At 40.9% G+C, this 25,321-nt stretch overlaps 1 protein-coding gene across 4 annotated transcripts in view; it reads left to right on the plus strand.

Annotated features, from left to right (window-relative positions):
* The window catches only part of col4a6 (collagen, type IV, alpha 6), a 98,494-nt gene that overhangs the window by 25,863 nt on the left and 47,310 nt on the right, over positions 1–25,321 (plus strand). For all 4 annotated transcript variants that reach the window (XM_072687563.1, XM_072687561.1, XM_072687564.1 and 1 more), the window contains one exon: positions 22,511–22,591. In XM_072687563.1, the coding sequence (XP_072543664.1) occupies positions 22,511–22,591 (81 nt within the window). The remainder of the gene's footprint in view (positions 1–22,510; positions 22,592–25,321) is intronic.

Here is a 25,321-nt window from a genome sequence, read left to right on the forward strand (position 1 = left end):
CTGTCTACTTCCAAATCCTTCCTTTATCACTCTTCCACTCTGTGTCTGGGTAGTTGGGGGATGTAATTGTGCGTGGATGCATGTGTGTTTGGGTGTTTTTTTTTTGTCTGTGTGTGAAGGGAGTTTTTAGTCTCATCCCCCTCATTATCAACTAGGCAGTAGTAGCTAATCCACATAATGATATATGTAGTACAGGGGTGGGTGGCGGAGTTGCCGTGGGGATAGCCTATCTGATCTCTAAGGAATGTATGTGTATGGTTGAGAGAGGGAGATATATAAATTGTGAGTGGGAGAAAGAGAGAGAGACAACCTAAGAGCTTTGACTCATTAACAGCTGGATGGAAGCTAATTCTCATTCAGGGTCAAACAAGTCTGCAATAATTTAGAAAAGAGAAAGGCAAATAGTTGTCTTATGTAGCGCAACGTTACTGACATATAAGCCACCTTTAAGTATTTGGGGTGAATTCTGTTGGACTGTGCACGTCATGTTTTTTGACAGCAAGGCTTTCCTCTTGGCACACCACCCATGAAAATCAAACTTTTGTTTGGACTTTTTCTGATGGCAGCTGCAGTACTTCAGCATCAGCTGTGGAAAGAGCTACCTGTAACATGGTCCTGTGATAACATTTTAGGGTTGTTGGAGACTTCTTTATGCGTCTTACGCTCTGCTCTTGGCCTTGCTAGAAAAGCCTGGTCGTGTAGGCAGTAAATGATTGTAAATGATTTAGTGGACAATGGAACATCTGATTTCTGATTGTTCAGAGATCTCTTTAAAACCCTTTCTAGGCTCCTCTGTATCTACAACCTTCTTGCTGAAGTCCTCTGGGAGCTCACTCTGGTGATTCCAGTCACTTCAATAATCAAGAGCAAACCAAACTAAATTTCTGACGACCGGCTCCGCCAAAATCCTCACTAACCATGTTCTTCTGCAACAACCATTTCTTCGGTTGTATGTGTAGTTCATCTTTGTACAGTGCTTTTGCAAAGCAAAGAAAATTGTTAAATATTTAATATTGAACATTTTATTTAATGAAAAAAAGCCAGCACAAGATCTTATAGCACTGTAGTCTACTTGAACATTCTGGTCTTCTGAAGCACCGCATGCATGCATGTTTTCCTTTTCCCCCCAAACACACTGCCAGAGCACATGATCACAATTGGTGTATAGATCTGGTACATCATGTGACCGGGTTTTCGTCTCTGCGAGCAAGCAAGCTTATTAAGAGCATTGTTTGGAACAATAACGCTATATACACTAATACTATGTTTTTATTTTCAATCAGAGTAATAAAACGTAAAACTTTACACTATATGGACAAAAGTATTGGGACACCTGTTTGTTCATTATTTCTTCTGAAATCAAGGTTATACAAAACAAGTTTATCCTGCTTTTGTTGAAGTAATGGTCTCTACTGTCCAAGGAAGGCTTTCTAGTAAATTTTGTAACATTTGCTGTGAGGCTTTAATTGCAAATTAGCGATGAGAGTTTGTAAGGTCAGGGTGTCTGATGATCACCACCCCACCTCATTCCCCAACTCCCCAAATGCATCCCAATATTGGATAGAGGACAATCATTCCAGAGAACACAGTTCCACTGCTCCACTGCTTGGTTCTGTGGGGCTTTATACTCCTCCAATATGGTGCCAATAGTTTCGTGTTTATCTGCTCCAGTTCTATTCTATTCTGTTGGCCGTACTTGTCTACAGAGCCTAGACAAGCTCTGTGTGTGCATGTGCACATCTGTGTCAGCAGTGGGTGCAACTTAAAATAGCTGAATGCAGTCATTAGAAGGAGTGTCCACCAACATTGTTGGAGGCCTTACATTGTTAATAGAGGATAGGAAGTTAAACTGCAAAAATTGTGGAATAGCAGGAAGAGGAATTATTGTTGGGTGGAATTATCAGTTAAGGCAACAGTGCGTTGGGACCACTGACCCAACAAGTTGACCTTACTTAACACAATGTGTTACTTTCAACTTAAAGGTACCATAAAGGTGATGGCACAGGAGATGTCCATAGTGAACTTCTCAGGTATCTTTTCTTCTCATCTTCCCTGGCTGGCATTCCTGTTTCCCACAAAGCTCTTGGTGTATAAGTGACTTATGGAATGCAGGGGGAGGGGTCTTTCTTTCTCTCACATATATCTTTTCTTTTTCTTCTCTCTGTTCTTCTCTCTTGTCGTCATGGAGATATTAGGAGAGACGACGGTGAGCTTTTAATCTCCATGAATGAGACAAGTTTCTCTTTGTTGAAGTGTTTCATCCCCTCACACACCGGCGTGCACACATCAACACATACATAGTTCCCTCCAACACCCCCTTTCAGTGAGCTTATCATGCGTTTTAGATCAACTGCCTGCAGGGTATGTAGATGTAGTGTTGTGTTAATCAGTGCATCTCTTTTAGGGAATCCACCCTTTTTTTGTATCCATGTTTTCGGTCCTGCCCTTCTTTAGTACCTTCTAATCTAAGATCTCGTATCTCTAAAGCAGTCTTGTTCCTTATCAAACCCTTGGAAAGCCACTGAAGGAAAATGTCATTGTAATGTATTGGTACTTGTGTAGACTGGGAATGTGTGCCCTTTTTTTAAAAAAACTAAAGCCAAGAAGAAGAAAAAAAACTTTGTAGAGGGCAATGGAGTAGATCAGTGTGTACATGTGATGCAAGAATGTGAGAAGATGTTTATGCTGTCCACCACATACTCATGCAGCTATAGCTCATGACCTAGCTGCTGGTGAACCTTCTCTAGCCATTGCTTTTTGTTTTTTTTTTGGGGGGGGGGTTGGCCCTTCATGACCATCTTTTTCACCTTTCTGTCCCCTCAAACTAGATGGACTAGATGGGTAGTCAAAAAGGTAAATGGGTTCAAAAACATACTGGAATTCCACAGAGCTGGACAGCAGGAATGCATTGCTTTATTCAGGGTGGTGCTAAGTGCATTAGTGTTGAAACCACACAGCTGATCTCTGAACATTGAAAAAAGATTATAATGATTTTATGAAAACTATTACTATTGTATGTTCTATCTTAACACTGTACCCAACATTTACATACTTAAAGGTGTGCAAAACCCTTGATAACACAGCGTCCACCACATTCTCAAAAGTAAAAGTACCAAAGTAAAGGTATCTAACTTTCAGTAGGTAGCTCTGTATCACGTAATGTAAAGGCTCTGTACTAAATAAAGAATGTCCTGCAATCATTTAATCAAGTCAAGAACCATTTAAGAATGAAGAGGGCAGGTGTTCCATGTTTCTGCTCTAACCTGAAGTTCAGATGTGTTTGAAACTGGGATAAAGCGACTGCAGTCACTGTTCTAGCTTAATCTTTGTCTTGTCTGGACATATGATTTCATTCCAAATCTCCATATTATCATCAATATTATCATTCTTTTTCACAGGCTCTAACCTGCTCTTTAAGTTCTTGAGGTTTACAAGTTGTTTGCATTTTGTGGCACATTTAGTCATTTGTCAAACATTTGGAGTGACTTAGGAAATGTTTTTGATATAATTGCTGAAGTGTACAGGGAATACAGAAAGATTAATAACCATAAATGCATGATTCGAAATCCTAGCATTGTAGATCACATTGTGTAAAGAGCAACAAACTGGATTTGGTGGCATTTAACAAAGAATGTAGAGTCGAATTCTGGCAAGTGTCAATAGTCAGTACAATACCTAAGCATTAGATCCCCTTGTATATCGAAGATGCCTTTTCTCAGTTGTTGACTAATAGTAATGCTCCAAAATAATCTGAAATGCAATCTTTTTACATTGACTTCCATATATATATATATATATATATATATATATATATATATATATATATATATATATATATATATATATATATAATATTATTTTTGCCATGCTTTAGTAAGAGCTTGTCTTATTATATTACATGGTCGTTCAGGTTGCAAGCAGTGACATGTGCCAGAAAGACTATGGTCAGGTTAAGTTTTTGTGGTTTAGGGATATCGTCAGTGGTTTGTGATTCACTCAGATAAAACAGTGAGTGGCGAAACACTGAAAGTGATGAACTGGGCAAAACACGGTATAAGCCAGTGCTCAAGCTTTCAGGAAGAAAAAAAAAAACATACAAAAAGGCCTTAAGCTTTCTGTAAAACAGAGCGGTCCCTTTTAGCCTCAAGTGCTGCACAGGCCTTTGCTTTGCCATGCCGTTGGGCCTGTGTTTGTGGTCCTCCTTGCACTGCATTCTTTACCAATCAGCCGTAGAGCTGTATCATTGAGCTGTGACTAGAGAACAGAGGCTGCTAGTTGCAGACCAGGAGCGAATATGCTCTCATATATCTGACCCACCCCATCCTGTCATTCTGCTTTTCTCACTTCTCACCCCGTTCTGTGCTTCTGTGTACCCACTCTCTCTGCCCTACTGCCTCTCTCCCTCCAAGACATGCATGGTCCTTGTTGCCACTTGTACAGTAAAATGACCCTAATCTGTTTGCATTTGTCAGGAAACGACTACACCTTTTTTTTTTCTCCGTTGCTGTGCGTCTGTTTGTTGTCTTTTTTGAAGTGCTGGAGAGCTATGGAAAGAGTTTGAAAGGTGAGGCAGATGAGTCTCTGCGTTTCGCAGAGGAAGGACATGCACTGGATCATGTCTTTTGATGTTTCTGGACATCTTTTCTGAATCAATTCATTCAGCTACTTGAAGTTGCACCCATTTCTGGCATAGATGAGCAAATGCGGTCGCATACATAGTTTGTCTAGACCCCACAAAGAAGTATTGGCAATAGTATAGGATGCTGAAGCAGATAAACATGAACCTACTGGCAACATGCCTAATGCCGGCATAAACCCTGCATCAGCACTGAGCTATGGAGCAGTGGAACTGTGCATTCTGAAATGATGGTGCTCCATCCAGTACGTTTGGGAGGAGTTGGTGAGTTGGAGATGAGATGGGGCAGTAATCATCCAACATCTTGACCTCACTAGTAGTATATAATTGAATACATACCTACATGGTTCTTTGAAACCAAAAGAGTCCTATAGACACAGGCATGGACACACTCTTATCACATCACTGAAAACCACATGTGAACCAGATAGTCTTTTGACCCCTAACACTGACACACTAAATCCACTAACAAAGACAAAGCAGTTCCAGATGCTACAGTATTTACCTCCCCTCATCTTGTTTTGAGAATGAGAAGCCTTCTGAGGCCTTACATACACTTTAACCACCAGTCTTGCTCATGGCTATTCCCAGAAAAATCCTGTTATCACAAAACTGATAGTTCATTTCATTGTGTCTCTGAACCGAAGCACAGACAGTGATTGTTCTGTTGATCTGAGGGTTGGCACATGCTCTTGGGGGAACAGGTTGGGGTCACCTCATCTGCTCTAAAAAATGAATGATTCAGAAGCTGTAGTCGGATCTCAAGCAATTAATACTTGTCCACACAATAAAAGAGCTTGTGTTTACATTGAATATTGGTGAGGGCAGGTATTGCTTTCAATAGCATTTGAAAGGGAACCAATAATGGTCATGAGCAGGCAAGAAAAGTCTGAGTCAACTGAGTGCAACCCAATTGGGATAACACCTGGTTTCATGAAGGTTGTCTTCCTGAATACCATCATCCATCTCTCTCTCTTTTGCTGCCATAACCCCCCTTCTCCCCCCCCCCCCCCCTTCCCCTTCAACAATGTATGAAGATTTAAGCTCTTGACCTTTGGCCTCCAACAGACTGACACATCTGTTCAGGTGTGTCTGAGAAAGTGTCCAGTGACTGGCGCTGTCCATTTAAATGTAAGTGCACAGTAATTGTATGTTTTACTCAACATTAAACCTATTGACTCACTACATAGTGTGTTGCTGGCTATGTGAACAGTTTCTGTGGTCTGCCATTTCCAGAACACCAGAATCATAGCATGAATATGCTCAAGGCTTGTATAAAGTAACTCAAGGGGGACCATAGTTGTTTTAAAAGTGGGACAAATAAATGAGAGTGGCCCAAGAGTCAAACCCCGGGGGGCACCACAGGTCACTGGAATGCTGTCAAACATTATTTCCTATTTTGCCAAAGTAATTTCTGCCTTACAGGTATGAACCTAACCAATTCAGTATTTGAACTCTGATTTCCAGAACTGTCAATTTTGGTAGAAATGGGGCAGTTGTTGCCTAAAGGGGGAAAAGCAGGCTTGGGACCGGAAGCTCACTGGACTCAACGTTCATGAATGAGGTGCCCTTCAGCAAGGCACCTAACCTCCAATTGTTTGTGTGTGCGTATGTTTACTGTCATTGATGGGTTAAGTGCAGAGGCTGAATTCCTTTACAATGGCTATGATCTTAATCTTAAGTACAAAAATCACTTCTGACAGCAGAGAAACCTGAGACGGGACCTTTTGTAATTCCTATATATAGTAATACTGGAAAAAAAAAACTCCTGAATTTGGTAGTGCCTGGCTTAAAGACAGTTAAGACGGAAAAGTAAAATTTACCTAAAAGCTAAAAGGAAAGCAGAACACAAAGGTGTGCACTATCAGCTAAAACCTGTAAGAAAGTTTGCGTGCACAACTTCCAGGTGAGTTCAACTCTGGTGAACTTTGAAATGCAAAATTTGCATCTCCGAACCAATAGCGTTGCTGCTCTGTCTGTGTGCCCAATGATGTGTTTTGTACTGTCTCTGCTCTGTCTGGGCCAACATAGAGGAAGCTCTGATTGCCAGAGTTTCAAAACAGGAGGTCTTATACATACTTATACATACATACTACAGTCAGTGGGGAGGAGGGATTAGATGGTATCTTTTCTTCTGGGGTTTTTAGTAGTAGGCATGTTGGCTGGTTTGTGAAACTGCTGAACCAAAATGGAAAACTGTTTACATCGCTGATTTCCTGCCTTGCTCGCAGCCACACCCATTTCGCAAAGTGGCATGAAATGCAAAAAAACTGTAAAAAAGTGTAATTGGGGCTTTCCACTGAGCTACATATCTTTGATGCATCCAGTGATCACAGGCAAGTCTCAAAAATAGATGTAATTCCAATTGGAGAATCACTTGGTTGCAAAAAGAGCCATGATTGTGTAATGTGTGTGTGTGTGTGTGTGTGTGTGTGAGAAGAACCTTTCTATGGCATCAACCAAACATGGAATCAGTTTGTACTTGAATCTGCAACACCACAACTGCTACAAGCCTTTGAATTTTTGCTGATTTGTAAAAGTCATTTTGGTTTGAACCAGAAACCAGTTGCTGTTATTTGTGCCTTTCTCCGTCTGTCTGTGGAAGTCTCATTCTCTTTACAGGGCAGAATGTAGCAGAGCCTTACCTCACTGCAATATGTATAAACTTGCCTTTGACAAGTAAGATAAAGAGACAGGGGGAAAAAGTTGGTAATAAGAACTGAATGACTGGCAGGAGCGTTCAAGACCAGCCTGACGTTTTTGTAATAAGGAAAGCTATGCATTTACAGCCTTGGGATACAGAGAACCTGCTGTAGTGAACGCACCCCAAGGCTACAAATTTCCTTTGTAGTGACTGCGTGCATGCTAGAGTTACGTACTGAACAGAGCCTATTGTTACACACCCTGCACTCGTCCAGATTGCCCACTTTACCAACAATTTACTCAAACTCTTTTGAGGAGTGTATATATATTTTTTGCACTTAGCTCTCTTCCTCCTTCTCCTCAAGTGTTCAGCCAAAAGATGAATTATGACTTGAACACCAGTATCTTGCGTCATTGTTGTAATCTCGCACACTTCTCCACACCTTTCTCCATGATAGCACAGCTAGGTAAAATTTAAAGCACATTTTAACCAGAAATGCACTATTTGTCCACTTGTTTGTGGACATCCCTTCTCCTTCTGCGTTGTACACAAACACAGTCTAGTACTGCAAATAGAATAGGACAGTGCAGCAGATAAACATGTATCTATTGGCACTCCGCTTAATGCCAGGTGTGAGCTGGAGGGATGTAAAGCCCCCCCCAGCACTGAGCTGTGGAGCAGTGGAGCATTCTGTGGAATGATGGTGTTCCCTGAAGTACTTTTGGGATGAGTTGGGGAGTTGGGGAGTCCCTTAAAAAAAAGAAGGGGAAAAAAGTGCCATTGTTGAGTCTAAAACTCCAAAAAAAAGCCAGTTTGCTTTTTCTATGTAACTGCTGAAGCTATAGGACATCATGCGATTTAAAATTGCAGAGGTTAGTATTAGTTTTGTATATAGCCAGTCTAACAGACCACTAAGCCCAGCCAAACACTTTTGATGATTGGATCACATATCGTGGTGGAAAGGCACCCGAATGTCATGGTATTGAAAGTTTGCTACCACAACCACCCTACTACTAAGAGATTAGTTGTGATATCCTGGCCACAGACCAAAGGTAAATATGTAAATCTCCCTCATCCTTTCCGGCTTTTGTTTGCAACCATTTATCATAATTAAGCTCCTATGTCGCATCCGGCGCAGCCCTGATAATTCTCACAGTGTCCTTTCAACTACAGCACCTATACGGAAAAATAAAAAGACGCACGGACTGACGCAAATGTCAACATCAAACGCTCCGGTGCTTTCCTGGAGGGCTGTTTTTCTTGCGTGGGGTTCCTTCCTTTTCTTCTCCTCTTCTCTCCCTCTCACTGTTCTCCTCCTCCTTTCTTCTCCTTTCCTCCCTCACCCCACCTCTCTCTATTCAGCGCCTTGGGCGTATTTCAGTGGCTGCCATCAAAGGCAGACTGGCTTAATGGTGTGTAGGTAACACTGTTGTTAGGCAAAAAAAAAAAAAAAAAAAGACTACGAAGAAGAAGAAGAGGAGTAACAAAAGGCGTGTCAGACAGGGGGATCTTGTAGGCCGGACCACAGCCCTTCAGCAGTCCCTGTAAAAGAGGACATTGTTTGGAGGGACACCGGGCAAGGAGACAAGGGGGGTAGTGAGGGACGGATTTTTTTTTTTTCTCTAATGAGAGGCAAGGGAGGGTTATTCAGCGTCTGACTGGTTAGATGAGGACCACCTGTTGAAATTGGGGGGACCCTCCTGCATGTACTCAATGAGGAGTGTGTGTGTGCTTGGGGAGGGTATGTTTACCTGTGTGGAATTTATCCTCAGTTTATGAGCACATGGTAGGATTGTACAGTGTGTTTCTTAATCTTTAACACTTGCAATAATGGTATTGCACAATGCGTAATTATGCAAATGAGGCCTTGTAAACAAAAAGGTGTTCGTTTAAACCAACAGAAGTTATTTGCAGTGTATTGTTTCAAATTGTGTTGTGACTAGCCTGAGGCATTCACAAGTGATAGCTTGAGGCTAATACATTAGCTTGTGGCTAGCGTATTAGCTTGGAGCACTAAAAATTACAATACTTCAAACAATACTTCAAACAAGACCTGTGTGTTATCCTTATTATAGGTGTGTATAAATATATATATATATATATATATATATATATATATATATATATATATATATATATATATATATATATATGTTATCCTTATTATAGGTGTGTGTGTGTGTGTGTGTGTGTGTATATATATATGTATGTATAATTGAATTGTAAATACTTACAATTTTAGTTAATTACAAATAATGTATGTCTTTATTTGAGTCCCTTGACTGATTCAACAGTATAACGACTTGTTGAACACGGATTCTTTTTAATTATATTTGTTTTTTTAATCGCAGTATAATAACATTTTCCCTTTTGTAATACCAAACCACCAAACAAAAGTCTTTAACCTGTTACACATGAATGATTCCTCAGTGTATTTTGAATATACTGCATGGTGTAGTAATAAAAACATAATGCTAGTATTCTGTCTATTTTGTGCAGTTCTATTACTAGGAATTATCCAGTAACTACTGTCAGTTATTCAGGAGCTACTATTATTTATCCTATAATTGCTGTTAAACTGCTGTTCTTTACTTAGTAGTTACTAAATAATTAGTTAATAACAGTCTAAAGAAAATACTAAGAACTATGTAGTAACTGCTATAAACTAGTCAGTAGCTACTTTCAATTATTCAGTAACTATTTAGCACCTGTTTAGCACCTAACACAATGCAGTATGTGGTAGTGCTAGTATTTTGTCCATATTGTGCAGCCCTACACCCTTAAAACGGGGGTCTTCAAGGGTTCCATAGTAAAGACAATGCCCGTGTAGAACCATTACAACTCCTAACTGGTTAAATGGTTCTTCACTGTGACTGAAAACCTCTTATAAATGTTTCTTTAAAAGACCTTGTTTAAAATGGTTCTAGATGGCACCAGAAAGTTAAAGGTCTCTTATTCAGTACTCAACAGAACTATTTTAGCTTGGAGCGTTCTTCTTCCCATTTGTGCCTCCACACACCATATCTCCCTCTACAGGGAGGCTGCATAGAAGTGGCTGCATGCTTTATACCTACACACACACGGGCGTGCACACAGGCGCACACACACACATTCACATGTCAGAAGTTTAGCTGGCACTGTATCTTGTGTTGTCTGGGATCCCTCCCTGTATTGTCGGTATGATTTCAGCCTGAGAGCAAAAGAGAGCTTGAGTCAGCTGAGTCAGCCCGAACAAGACAGGTCACCTGCAGCTGAGAGGGGGTGTGTATGTGTGTGTTTGAAAGGGAGAGAGGTGAAAAAAAAAAGGAGAGGGAGCAGGAAAGAAAGGGAGTGTGTGTGTGCCTACTTTGCCAACTCTCTGTTTGTACTTGGCCAGGAGATGAGGAATTTGTCAACTTATCTACATTCAGGCTTTGTACATGAGCACACACACACACACACACACACACACACACACACACACACACACACACACACACACACACACACTGTTAAGAGGTCTTGCATAGACCCACAACCTCTCATGCATACTATATCTACTGAAGACCTCATCCTTATACTTTCACACAAATTTACCCACACTTGCTCACACTCCACATCTCCGAGTCTGAGTCTGACCAGCCCACCTCTGTCTCACCCTCTGCTCGATTCACCTGCCAGAAACAGATCACTGAGCGGTGAGACATCCGCTTTCTATTAATAGTCGAGCTGCCAGAGCACAGTCGAGAGAGAGAGAGAGAGAGAGACACATAGAGAGAGAGGAGGGGAATGCCATGCTGGGCTCAAAGAGGAGACACTCTACACCACATTAATATGTGACTTTGTATATTCCAGATATACTCTGTATGTGCTTGTGTGTGTGTGAGCATTCATGCTGCTATAGCTGTGTTGTGACCCAGTTCTGTAGTAATTTGAGTCGCGGCCTTACTGTTACGCAGTGATAGCACTAACAGTGTTTCTTTAAGTGTTTATTCCCCTACATTCATAAGGAAGGTGAATGTAATACAACTTCCATCTATGCAAGTTTTAGGTAGCTACTGTATATGTGGGATGTCTGTGTAATGTCTCGCAGTCACTGTGCTTCTGTGCTTTTGGTCATCCATTGTCCAGCACTGTAAGGCCCGATTGTGTGCAAAGTAAAACCCTTAATCCTCTGAGATTTGTGCTTTGTGTGTACCATGGGGTGCTGACAACTGTGTTCCTGCAGGTTGCATTTTAACCCATCTGGTGGCTCCCTCAAAAGCTTATGTATGTTTCGCCTTTTCTGCAGAAAGAAACACCAAACACTGGACCTCCATATATGCAAAGCACAGGAATAAGGGTTATGACCTTTCTCAGGACAATAAATGAAAATAGAACTGGACCCTCATCCTAGATTTCTCATGAAAATGCCAAAGATAAGGTTCTTTAAACTCTCTCTTCACATTTACCAAACATGGTTCTTTAAAAGAGCCCTCCATTGAAAGTGTAGTAAGGGAAGCTTCTGTGGCATCAGTCCAAATAAAACTTAATAAAAAATTATTATTAATTATTAATTAAAATATTAATTAATAATATAATATAAAATATTATTATTATTATTAATTATTATAAAAAATAATAATAATAAAAAAAACACATCCACTCTCAGTAGAAGTGGGTCTGCCACCTTCTCAGCAATAATATTGTGTATATATAATATAATAAAATCTTGCATGTTACATGGTTGATTGAGGCGAGTGTGTGGAGGAGGGGCTTAGTAAGGCATAAGCAGGGTTAAAAGCAGCCTATCCAGGGCTTCTGCTTTGTATATTGGCATGTCAGCATTCAGGAGGTTGCCGCCCACTGCTACTTATTAGAGGGGGTGGTGGGGGGTGGGAATCATCTTTATGTATGTTTGATGCGGAACAGCAAAATTATGTATCAGTATAAAATGACTTCTGCTGGACAAATTACGTGATTAAACCAAATACCAAATGTGAATGTATGTGAAATATATTTTGCGTTTATTTTTGCTTTCGGAGTATATCCTGACTAGATGATTAAGCTGATGCTGGTGGCCTACCAAAGTATAGTTATCCCACTTTCTAAATGCCATGTTAACATTTAAAGAAATTGCCCTTAGGGTCATAAGATTGGACACCTGGCAACCCTGCTAGAGTTGATGTGTGTCCCATTTGGAGGGGGTTTGACTTCCCCTGGGCTGGTCTCCTTACTTCAAACAGCGTTATTAGCACCACGCCACTTAGTGCTGGTAATTATAGCCTGGAGTGGAGAGGACTGTGCTTCGCCTTTCATCAGTAAGATTGAACATAAGTAGGTAATGTTCACGCTGGTAAACTGACAGTGGCCTTCTGGTATGTGTTGTCCACAGCATTGGTTCGGAAACCAGGGGCCTGGTTGGCTCTGATAATCCAAACCGTGTACAGTGCCACCTGTAAGTAATTGGACAGCAACTCAGTTTTTTGCAGTTTAGACTGCATGGATCTGAAATGAAACAATGGCTGTGGAATAAAGGCACTGAATGATAATGCAAAGACGTTCCCCACTTAACCATGTAGTTATAGTATATACCATACAGGTATAGTGTTATTGCCGAACCAAAGTAACAGGAATGGTATCACTGTCCAGGTATTTACAATTTAACCCTTTTAAATTTAATTGTCTTAATGTACAATGGCTGTACTTCCAGTTCTGTAATCTGATATTTTAATGAGCTTTTACTCTAGGAAGCCATGTGTTCTGCATGAACTGCGTACTGATCTTGTTGAACTTTTAAGTAAGCTAGGTAGTCTATTGCTACAGCTGAAATAGCTCATGAGATTGGTCGTCAAGCTGCCTGTTCACAGTAATTAGCAGAAGATTGATTGTCGTCTTTGTTTGTTTGCTGGAGATAGGGACTTTAAACGAGGTCAACGTGTTGACACAGCCATCAACTGTAACTAGACCAAATCCCTTTATGGTCGGGTGCCAAGATGCTATCTGGACACTGAGCATGAAGCTTACTGAAGAATGTACGGGACTTCACTGTGACCAAATGTTGATCTGACACAGTGTGGAGAATCAATGAGGTGCAACATGTCAAACTAGAAGACAGTGCGAGTGCAAGATCAAGCACCAGGTTATTGATCAAAGGGCTGTGAATTTGAATCCCAGGTTTGCTAAGCTGCCAGTGTGCCACTCTAGCTGCCACCCTAGCATGGCTGACCCTGTGCTCTGACGAGTTATCTTAAGTTTATGAAATGTGAAGAGGAGGATTTTAACTGAATAATGCCATTCTTGTCAATTCAGTCAGTGTATATAAAGACTTTGTGATTAAATGCAGGTATCGCTGGCAGGAATTTGTTGTAGACATATGTTTAAAAAAAAAAATCTGTTTTGCATATTTGGCAGATCAATAAAAATATTGATTATTCAGCATCGCTAAAGATCAGCCGTTTGTCAGCTGCATTTCCTGTGAGTGAACATGGCGTCTTGGTCTGGTCTGCCAGAATGTCAGAGAGGGAAGGGGAACAGGAAGCTCGTATTCCGACACTGCAATGGTGATTGATGATGAGCTGGCTCTGAGATCTCTGGGTAGCCAAGCTAAAGTTAGAACGTCAACAGAGTAGAGAGTCTAGGATGAGCAAGGGTCCTTAGCCTAGCTGAGATGAGGTCATTGCGGATCACTCTGCAGCCTGCCGCCTCCAGGGCTGTGCACAGTCTATTCTGGGAGTAGCATGGATACATTCATAAAGACAAACCAGTCCTGCTGCGAGACACTTTCATTGGTTTTGAATGGACCAATTTGATTGTCCTGTTCCAAGTAATGTAAATGTTCCAGGAAGAACCCTGAGATTGCCATAGAACCTTCTTTATATAAGAGTTCATTAAAGGGTTCTCACGTTCACAGTATATTTTAAATAATTCAAGATTTTAAGGTGTAGAACAGCAGTTGGCACTGTCAACTCCCTCTCACTCGCGCATGTGTGTGTACACACACACACACACACACACACCATGTATTGGGCATGCTGGAGCACTTGCCTGAGGTAAGCAGGTGTCTGGGCTTGCCAGAGTAGAGTGAGCATCAAGCCTGTATGTACTGAGCATGCCCAGGCTTACACACATGATGCAGTTCGCCGATGGCAGAGTCCTGCGCCATCTCTGAAGTCTAAAAATTCCTCTACAGGTGAGACAGAAGCCCAGGTAATTCCCCTACTTTAATGCTACCCCTGTTCCATTGAGTACTAGCCCTTAGCATACAACAGGCATGAGTGTGCCACAGTCCTGGGCTTTTTGTTGCTATTGGTTGAAGGTGTGTGTATCTGCATGCATGTTGGAACAGTTATTAATTGAAGCTCATTGTGATCTGAGTGACAGAACTATCCTTATTCTGAAGCACTGGCTGTCTTCAGCCGCAGGAGATAAAAGGACACTGTGGGGAGAACATTGTGCTTTGCATAAAGAGTTTTTCATGGTTCTTGGCCTGTGCAGGTATAGGAAAAATGCTAATTGGTGTAGAAACGTTACATGGATGTGGATGTTAAAGGTTCCTAAAACTCTCACGTCCCATTTAGACATTTCGTGGATCCCATCATTTCAAATTGTAGCTGTCACTCAAAATCCTCCTATGTCCAAAATGGCAGCTTTGCAGGAGAAGGAAAAAAACTTTTTTTTACAACCAGATTCACATTATTTCAAGAAGGTTTTCGCACAACAGTAAGATTAAGATTCTTGGTATCACTTTTTATTTAGCTGACATTTTCTGACCCTCCCTGGAAAACCAGCCCAACCCTTCAGTTTGTTCATATGTTTGGCATTTTGGGATTTGAATGTGAAGCTCACTGCTGTTAGTGTCCTTTCCTCAACCTTTATCTGCAAAATTTAAACTCTTTTCATAACACAGTCATTAGAATTGGCTTGATGACAATCAGCCGACAGTTTCCTGCTCTATGGACACATTCCTCGAAAGCTGTGATTTCACAATTCACCAAGGAATTGTACATAATTTGTTAGCATTTACATCCTATTTACAGACCCACATGTTGTGTATACAACAGTGACAGTACAATTTGTGCCAATCTTTGGAGACAGGAACCGAAGCTACGCTATATGGACAAGAGTATTGGGGCACCTGCTCATTCATGCTTGCTTTCAATATCAAGTGTAGTAAGAGTTTATGCTGCTTTTGTTTTGAGTATGTCTCTACTGTTCAGGTAAAAATGTTCTACTAGATTTTTTTAGCATTTCTGTAATTGATTGCATTCAGTAAGAAGAGCATTAGTAAGGTCAGAATGTTGGATGATCACCACACCACCTCATCCACAACTCATCCTGAAAGTTGTTGGTTGCAGCACAATCATTCCAGAGAACACTGTTCGAGTGCTCTACAGGAACGAGAGAAGCTGTTTTTGTGCATTTGCACAGCTGTGTCGAAAATGGGTGCAACATAAAGTAGTGTATGTAATGTATTCATTAGAAGGGGTGCCACAAACGTTTGGGTGTATGCTGTGTTTTAACCAAGTTCTGAAATGACAAAAAATGTCAGACATCGGTGAGCATAAGGGTTTGAGAGAGAGGATTAAGCGGTCATGCTTATGCGTGTGTTCTTGTTTATCATTTACGTGTGCTCTGTGTCAACCTTACTTTCAGATGCACTTCGATTGGCTGTTTAAGAACTCCTTGGAGCTGGCCTCCTCTGTCAGCTTGTTTAGCCCCAGAGTTTGACTGATGCTAGCTCACACTCTTGTTTAGATCATCTCTAGAGACCTGAATGTACACTCGCTCTGCTTTTGCCAATGGGTGGTCTGGCTTACAACATAAAGCACACCAGCGGATGGGGGGTTGGTTGACTTGTGGTAAACTGTAGATGGAGTGTTCAAACGCAGCTGTGAGAGAAGGCCACATGCAGGCTTAGCAAACACGTTTTTGACCAAATGTTACCTTTAGGTCATAGCTATAGACGCCCCACTGTAGGACGGAGCGACAAAGGACCAAGGCGATATGAACGTGATAGGAAAATATACTTCACATTAAATGTGACCCTCGTTCATTGTTTTCCATAAACTGTGAACCATACCCTGTGGAGCTGCATCCAAATGTGGGCTATGAGGAGAGGAGCAAAGGGGCGCAAATAAACTTCCTGTTTACAAGATTGAGAACCTCAAGCTTTTGATAATAGTTGTAATATAAATGAGCATGTTACATTGTACACATTTGGTCCAGTATCTTTTGCTTTCACACACAACTTTGATACTGTCGTCCTGTCGTCATCACCTATGTTGGCTGCTTCTCCCTATACTTAACATCGGCCTATAAAAGGGCAAGTGCCAGACATTGTTGTGCTGTCAATTCGGCACGATGCAGACTTCCTTTGGGTTCACACGTGTCTCCCAGTAAAATGAGCGTTACAGATTACCCTTGGATTTCTTTTTTGTATGAATAAGGGTTAATATACAGTTACAGCAGACAGGAATAGCAAGTGTAATCTGTTGTGCCCATGCTTGTGCGTAACACGTATGAATCAGAAGGGGATTTCAGCCACCAGTTCTTTTTCTTTGTCTATTGGGTGACGATAGCCTGCCTCAATGTATGGTAATTGGTCCGAAAGTCCACTACAAACGAACCGAACCCTGGTTCAGTTGATCCGAACTAAAACTACGTTTATTGTTTTTAATTAGTAATTAATCTGACCAAGATACAGAGACAAAAATAATCTGTGGGCATTATTATGTTTCATTTAAGTTTCACTACTGTAACCCTTTTGTTGCCAACCAAAATGTTATTTATATTTATGGCATTTGCTGACGCTTCTATCCAGAGCAATTTTCACTTAAATCATGTTGCAGTTTAAGGTGTAGTGTGTTGTCCCGCTTTCCATTCTGTCACTTGTGTTGATGGATGACCTGTATGTGAGCAGTTAAAGGGAAAGAAATGTGAGCAGACACTTAAGCAAGACAAATAATCCCCAAAGCAGGAAGGGAAGTGTAAGGTCATCCTTTGTGAGAACGTGTGTGTGTTTATGCACGCAAACTATCAGGGCAACAAAGGTCACACATGAAAATGAGCAGTTATCTCCATCAAAATACTGGAAGGTGGAGAGACTACACATGGCACACACGACTGCACTCGCAGCAACATGCCTGCACAGGCTCCCAGGCTTAAGCTGTTTGAGGCCGCTTTTACTTTGCAAAAACACCTGAAGGAGAAGAAAAGGCCTTTCCTATGTGTGTGTAAATGTAGCTAGCCCCCTGTGTGTATGTGTGTGTGTGCAGAGAGATTTCTTAAGTTCCACTTTTTGTCCCGTTCCCAATAGCCCCTTTCAGTGTCACTGGAGAAATAGCGGAGGAATGTCAAGGTGTGGTGTTATGATTGAAAAGCGTGGTGTTGTTCACTGCTGGCTGCCTTCTCTGTTTTACATGGACAGAAGCTCACACTCGTATACGATTTCAGCCCTGCGACAGGTGGGTTAATCACACTGAAAGCAAAGTGACAAAAGGAGCCCTGCAGGGATGGGATCGGTCAAGTAAAACTGAAGGAGAGGGGAATTATCCCTTTCTCCTGTACCACCCACTGCCTCTCCCTCCCTGCAGCTCATTTTCCTGGACGCAGTGCTGTAGCTGGGGGGTTGTAGTTTACTTGTTCAATTATGCTGTCTGCCAAATATGTGCCAGTGTACTGTACAGTACAGCTGAGTGTTCCCCAAGGTCTGCTGTTCTCATGCTCCTAAACTCTTAATCGCTAGGTATATTATTTCCTTGTTACTTTTAGGATTTGGGGTTTAGTCATATATGATGTATTGATTAACTGTTAGGTCTGAATATTGTTCAGATATTTTATTAAATTATCATGGTCATGCAAAAACCCTGTATTTTACTTTTTGACATAATGTGATTCTGGTAGTTCTTTACATTTGTGTCAATTTCTTGATGAATGGACCAATAGAAATATAAAGTTTTTTTTCTTCGCCTGTAAAGTTGGCAGTTTTGAGATGCATGGTTTTTACATGATGGTGATTTTTTTATTTTTTTTCTCAAAACTATCATTAAATTAATGTCTGAGGCATCAGGCAATGTATACATGTGTAATGCGCATGTGCAGAATAGCTTTTATAGACTTTGGACGTCTGGTTTCATTCACCTCTATTGTGAGCAATTTTGACTAAGCAGATTTCACACAATGTCTTTGTTTGCATATAAGAATTAGTGGAATTCCCTTTACCTTTGCTTTCTAGGGGTATATGGGGTCAGTTCAATGCATAGGAATGTTAGCTTGCATGTTTGTTAATCAATGCTGCAGTATTTGGTATTTGTAGTACTGGTTGGTGTGGCGCAACAGATAACACCCTTACCTGCCACTGAGTTACAATACCCTGTAGGAGACCAGGGTTTGATTCCCAGTCTGGGTGACTATGCTGCGCTACACCAATAAGAGTCCTTGGGCCAGACTCCTAACACTACATTGGCCAACATCTGTGATACGAGTAACCTTGTAAGTCGCTCTGGATAAAAGCGTCTGCTAAATGCCATAAATGTAAATGTAAATGTAAATGTAGTACTGAGGTCACATAAGACTGGAATATACACATGAACCATTAGCCCGTCACTGAATGTTTTATTGTATATTTTGAACATTCTTCCTAATCACAGGTTCAGTTGTGTGGTTCTGTGTGTGTTTTGATGAATCATGGCTTTTACACTACCCGACAAAAGGAACAGAGTTTGGTCAAAATAATACAAGACCGTATTTAATCATGTCTCATTAAAGCAGCAGTATGTGAGAATTGGAATTTCTTGCTCCTCGCCCCACCTACAGTCAAAAAGTGTTATTTACATTTTGAGCCACCCCTTAAGGACACGCTCTACACATGCATTTGTTGGCATAGCTGAGAGATACAGAACCATTACTGGCAGTGAAAGTATGTGGACTGGCTCGGTCAAGTAATATTCAAGGATTTTACACATATGACTGGAGTAGCAACGCTGCTAGTAGAGACTCTGTTCTCCTTATTACATGCCATTGGAGTACCAACATGATTCTGAAGCTGGTATTATAAGGTACAAATGCTATGTAATGTTGTAGTAAGTGTGTTTTCACATTGTGTAAGGAATATATACTGTCTTATGGCATTTCCTAATCACTGTACATTCCAGTATAATGGCACTGTGGTATTTTTATCCCAGTCATGCGGTCTGAGTAACTGCTATAAATTTAAAATGTGCGTTATGTAGGCGTACATTTAAGGAAATGAAGTACAGCCTCTCACATGAGTATTCAGGGTTTAGATGGTAACCGTTCTTCTTTTTCCTCTTTACTCTCTCTCTTCTACCACAATCCCCCTTGTGACCGCTTTATGATCGCTCGTGCTGTTCATGGTTTTCTCCCTCCTTTGTTATGCCCAGATCATACTCTTTCTTTCTCTCTCTCTCTCTCTTACTGTTTCTATCTCTCTCTCCCTCTCTCTCTCTTTCTCATGGCCTGCTTCTGTCAGGCCGATTAGCACTACGCAGCAGATCAGAGATGTGAATAGAACGGGCGATCCCCGGCTTTCTAGCCCGTTTTCCACTAATTCCCTCTCTCCCCGTTCTCTTTTTTTCTCCTTCTCTTCTGTATCTCCTCATCTGAATCTCACCACAAATCCCTTTCCCAAATCACAAGTCTTAGAATTTGCAGACTTTGTTTAGTCATGTGACTATATGAACAAACTGGTGACTGAAAAGAGATTTTCATCACCTCGTCACATACATACATGCATGCATGCATACATACATACACACACATTAGGACCCCACCCTAGGACACCAGGGAATTGTATGAAGATTTTGTGACCAGCGTACCAAGTGCTAATAGATCCAATAACTATTTAATTTATATAAATGCTTTCCATTATTGATCAGTTGTCAGTGGTCATGTGTGTATATTTGACAGGCTCCTGAAAAGGCCATTGTGTGCTGGTGATCTGGCTATAAATATTGAGGTGTGCGAAAAAGGGTCACAAAGCAGATGTTAATGATGGGCAGAAGAGAGTGATTGCATTTGGACCGAAGTGTAAAGGAAGTAGCTGAATTTGCAGGTGCATCGAAGTGTATGGTCATACAGGTCTACCATTAGTGACAAAAAGTGTTGTTTTCTGCCTAGGAATGTAAGAGTTAATATATATATTTAAAAAAATTGGTATATTTTATAGTCAAGCTGATTATTGAAGTTGTTCTTTACATTGACGTAATCCTTTCTTTTATTGGTGGGATTTCAACTGAGGCGCATAAAAAAAAAAACCCTGAAATTAAGGCTCCATGCCCTAACACACACACACACACACACACACACACACACACACACACATAGTCTTTGTAGTATGGGGTAAACCAGGTCTTAATTATCCTCTTACTAGTGTGTGTTCCATGGGGCTTTCTGCAGACCCCCTTTTCCCTGAGCCCTGATCCCCTACCAGCCCAACCCTTTCATCCTCTAATCACGTTGAAATGCTCTCCAATGGCCTTTGACCCTGTGGCCAGGGCAGGTCAAGTCTAAGCATCTTCCTACAACAGTCTCTGCTGTTTGTGCTCTGTTTAAGATTACTAAGCATCTTAGTGTGGTACATCTGTTTTCAGAGCAGTGATCAGTGCCTTACTGCAGAGGTTCTCAAACCTCGTGCAGCCAGCGAGGCCCACCAACCCCCTAGACTCAAAAGTCACTATTTTTCCAAAAAAATTTCTCCTCATTAATGTATTTAAGACATTACATTGCTTGACCTTGGATCTCATGTGGAAACTGCCATCAGTGATCAAACTAGACCATAGTTTATAGGTCTGTTACACTGTGGCACTGTTTTCAAGGCGTGCTAATTTGCATTTTGTCATTTAGAAATAGTTTTGTATTTTTGTAAACCAAACCAAAATGTGTATTATAAAAATGGCTTTATTTTTAGCATCTAAAATATTGAAAAATAACAAACTCTCCAAATCCAACTTTTTATAAATAAACAATGAATAATAAATTAATTTAGACATTTTAATAAAGTAAGTTTGCCTCAACTGAAGTATCCTGCTAATTTTGTATATTCTCAGAGAAACACCTTTATATTCATCTATAAATGAACAGAAGGATCAAGGAGTTCAGAGAGTTTATGATGATTTATGATGGTATTTGCAGGGCATGTGGTATTGCAGATTCTGGTGTCTGGCTAATTTATATGTATGCTAATCTGCATACCAAGTATGAATGTGGTAGTAATTGGGGACTTAAGAACAAATGAATGCCGGGACAGACAAGGACAGCATGGCACTACGGTTTGTATTTGTGTACATCAGGGTGTCTGCTGGTCATAGGTGTTGATAGTTGAGTAGTTTGAATGGATAAGGCACTGTAATGTTGGAATCTCAGTGTGGGACAGGCAGACAATAGGGCTCATCAGTCAGTGTGTGTAAGCTGAGTGCTACCTGTGGATGAGACCTTTTTCCCTACTTTGTTTTGGCATGCACTCTGCACCACAGGCTATTCAGCAGGGTGTCATGTGTGGAATGCCATGCCGATTTCAACTCTGTGATCTCTACAGGGCCTACAGGGGAAAGCAACGGATGACAGATTAATCAATCACGTCCTCAGTCTTTTAACGCAAAATTCCACAGAACTGTTATTGTTGATGAAAAGGTGTGTGTGTGTGTGTGTGTGTGTGTGTGTGTGTGTGTGTGTGTGTGTGTGTGTGTGTGTGTGTGTGTGTGAGTGTGTGTGTTCAGACAGTCTTTTTTTTTTTTTTTGTATTAGTCCTGTCCTCTCTTTATTTGATAAGTTATGATAACATTGACTGAAAAGCTTTGATATTGATTTGTTATTTAATAATTAAATATATACATGCATAAATATATAGCTACATAAATACTAGCATTCACTATAGTTTATTAGATCAGGTGGAATTTCTTGAAAATTTATTTGCTACAAAATACAACCTCATAACAAAAAAGAATGCTTTGGAGCAGGGTCAGATCAGTTGTCTGTTAAAGCCCTTGCTAATTTGAGGTGTATGGCATTGTCTCACATTGTTGTTTCATCACATCTTAATGCAGAGATGTGTGGAAGGTACTTGTAGTCTGAGACCGTGAAGTTCAGTGACTCACTGTAAACAAAGTTTTGGTTGCTCTGGGGCATAAACACTGAGTGCGGAGTAGCTTCTGTTACCTGCTTATCCTGTTCACACAACTCTATGCTTGCATGAGCGGCCATAGGGCATCAATTTTAATCCTTTCCTTTTTTTCCCCCCTGTCTCTCTCTAGGGGACGAAGACTTCTGGACCGTGTGAAGGGCGTGACTGTAGTGGGGGAGGATGTCCCTGTTTCCCAATTAAAGGCAGCAGGGTGAGTAGAATAACTTAAAGCTATAAATAAAAAGTTACTTTTCTCCAACAGAGGTGTAGAAGTCTGCAGTTTCATCGTTCCATGCTCTAATTCTGCACTTATTCTGAACCTAGTGATGAACGAATTAATATGCTAAATCAGGAAAATAACCAAACTGTGCTGAACTAGGGTCTTCCAAAATCAGCTTGACACCAGCACCTTGTTCAATGGTGAAAATCCCCTCCAGAGTTTGGGGTTTTTGTGACATTCTGTGAGCCATCTGTTGGATTTGTTTGGGTTGGTTCCACACTACAACAGATGAGTGCAAAAAATATCCAGAGCGACTTACGAAAGTGCTTTGCTATTTACCCTCAGCTAGTTTGAATATACTAATAATTCAAAGACGCCTCTAAGTTTAGAGACCACTAAACACAAGTCAGTAAGGAGACCACTCTGCTATTCGCCCAAGTACTCTCGGAAGAGGTGGGTCTTACGTCTGCGTGTGAAGACAGCGAGCGACTCTGCCGTTCGGACACCCAGGGGAAGCTCGTTCCACCACTTTGGAGCCAGGACAGGAAAAAGCCTGGGCGCTTGTCTTCCGTGGATTTTGAGGGATGGTGGGTCGAGCCGAGCCGCACTTGAAGCTCGAAGGGCTCTTGGTGCGAATCGGCTTTTGACCATTGCCATCAAGTATGGAGGCTTTCTTGGAGCATTCTTGGCTTTGTAGACCAGCGTCAGGGTTTTGAATCTGATGCAGGCAGCTACAGGAAGCCAGTGAAGAGAACGCAGCAGTGGAGTGACATGACTGAATTAAGGAACGTTGAAGACGACCCGTGCCACTGCATTCTGGATAAGCTGCAGGGGCCTGATGGTGCGCAGAGGGAGACCACTAGAAGAGAGAGAGACTTGTATAGAAAGGGTTATTGGTCGTGTTGGTGCAGGGATTTGTTTTTTAGGAAGCGCAGATGAGGGTTCGCTCCAGCTAATCAATCACTGTAGCTCAATATAAGCAGAATTACCTTATGGATAATTACTCTGTTTAGTTGGAAAGCATTAAAAACAAATCTACATTACATAGACACTAACAGTAGTCACACAACAACATCTATGGAACTGAATGGGCGTAATTAAAAGTCTGTCAGCTTATTGTACCATGCAGCTGTAGTAAGAGAAAGTCAAAGAAAAGTATTTTTGGGTCTTTTTAAACATTGGACAGATCTGACCCTCTGACCTTTTTTGCAAGAAATGCTGGTTAGTGTGTAAAGTACTGTGATAACCACATTCTTCACTGTATGGGAAATGTAGTTACTGTATAGCTGCTTAGGAGATCCACACCTACAAAACTTTAATATACGCAACAGGTAAAGCTATGGAGCTGTCTTTATAATGCAAACTTGTCTGCAAACTGCAAAGTTTGTCTGTTTTGGCTTTTCTTTTACCTTACTAATGATGTTTTGGGCTTGGACCGTTTCAGACAGAGAAAGGCTGTTGACATGCGAATTGTTGCCTTCTGTTTAGTGAGGAAAGAAGTAGAAGAAGCCACACCATTTGAGAGCAGGGTAAAGTTTAGAGATAACAGCTGTGGATTTCACCCTGATCTCACACTAAAAGGCTTTTCCTGTTGCTTGTAGTGTGGCTGCAAACAGGAAAACATTGGCGAGTCTTTAAGCTCACCATAACTGAAGACGCAAATAGACAAAGAACAGTTTAATGTTTGAGCTTTACTGATCACTTTTGCTTGATGTTAAACATCACTAACTCTTATTTTCCTTTCAGTACTGTGTATAAACAGAGCTATGCAAAATCTGCTATGTTCAGTACGTAGTCCATCACTGGTGCTACTCCTGATTATACTGCCTATAACTCTGCCCTTTGAGTAAAACTGATACAACTAATCGAAATGACTAGGAACAGTTTACACACTCTAACCAACCACAAAAATAAAGAAAAATATGTGCAAAATGAATTATAATGTAATGATGGATATAATGTAAAGAATGGATGGAAACTGGTTATGGTTTCTGGAAAACAGCTGCTTATACAGGATGTATGTCATGATATATTGTGCCAGTAGTTTATAAGCTTTCATTCTTATTAATCTAAGAATTATTAATTATGACGGTTCATTCAGTCTCACAGGTGTATAAAATCAAGCATCCAGCTATACAGTTTGCTATTAATGACAGAATTCCAGCGCGGTACTGTAATTGGACACCCCTGTTGCAACAAGTCAGTTGAGATTTCTTCCCTCCTAGATATTCCACCATCAACTGTGAGTGGTATTATTGAAATGTGGAAGTGTTTAGGATCCACAGCAACTCAGAAGATCGCAGAGCTGCTGAAAAGCCTATGGATTTAGAATAGCATGTCATGAAAGCTCCTGTTTTTGCAATGTGTAGGTGTCTCCATCCTTTGATCCATATAGTGTGTCTGTCTGTCTGTGTCTGTCTGTGTCTGTCTGTGTGTATATACTTCATCCAATACTACTTCTGTAAAAACTACAGAGCTTGACCTGTTTTAAATGAAAGAATGTAGGGTGAGCATCTAATAAAATCTAAAACGCTCCTCTACCCCAGTTGAATTATTTGTTTAGTTAGGACAGGCCAGTACTGACCACAGTGAACACACACATGCACACAAACCACAATTTAACCCTAAAGCCTTTTGAGACTTCTCACTCGCCAGACACCAGCCAAACCACAGCACATTCCACTGTGTGAGACACATGCACTTACAGACACACACACACAC

The sequence above is a fragment of the Salminus brasiliensis genome, chromosome 9 (genome assembly GCF_030463535.1).
Source record: "Salminus brasiliensis chromosome 9, fSalBra1.hap2, whole genome shotgun sequence".
Lineage (NCBI taxonomy): Eukaryota > Metazoa > Chordata > Actinopteri > Characiformes > Bryconidae > Salminus > Salminus brasiliensis.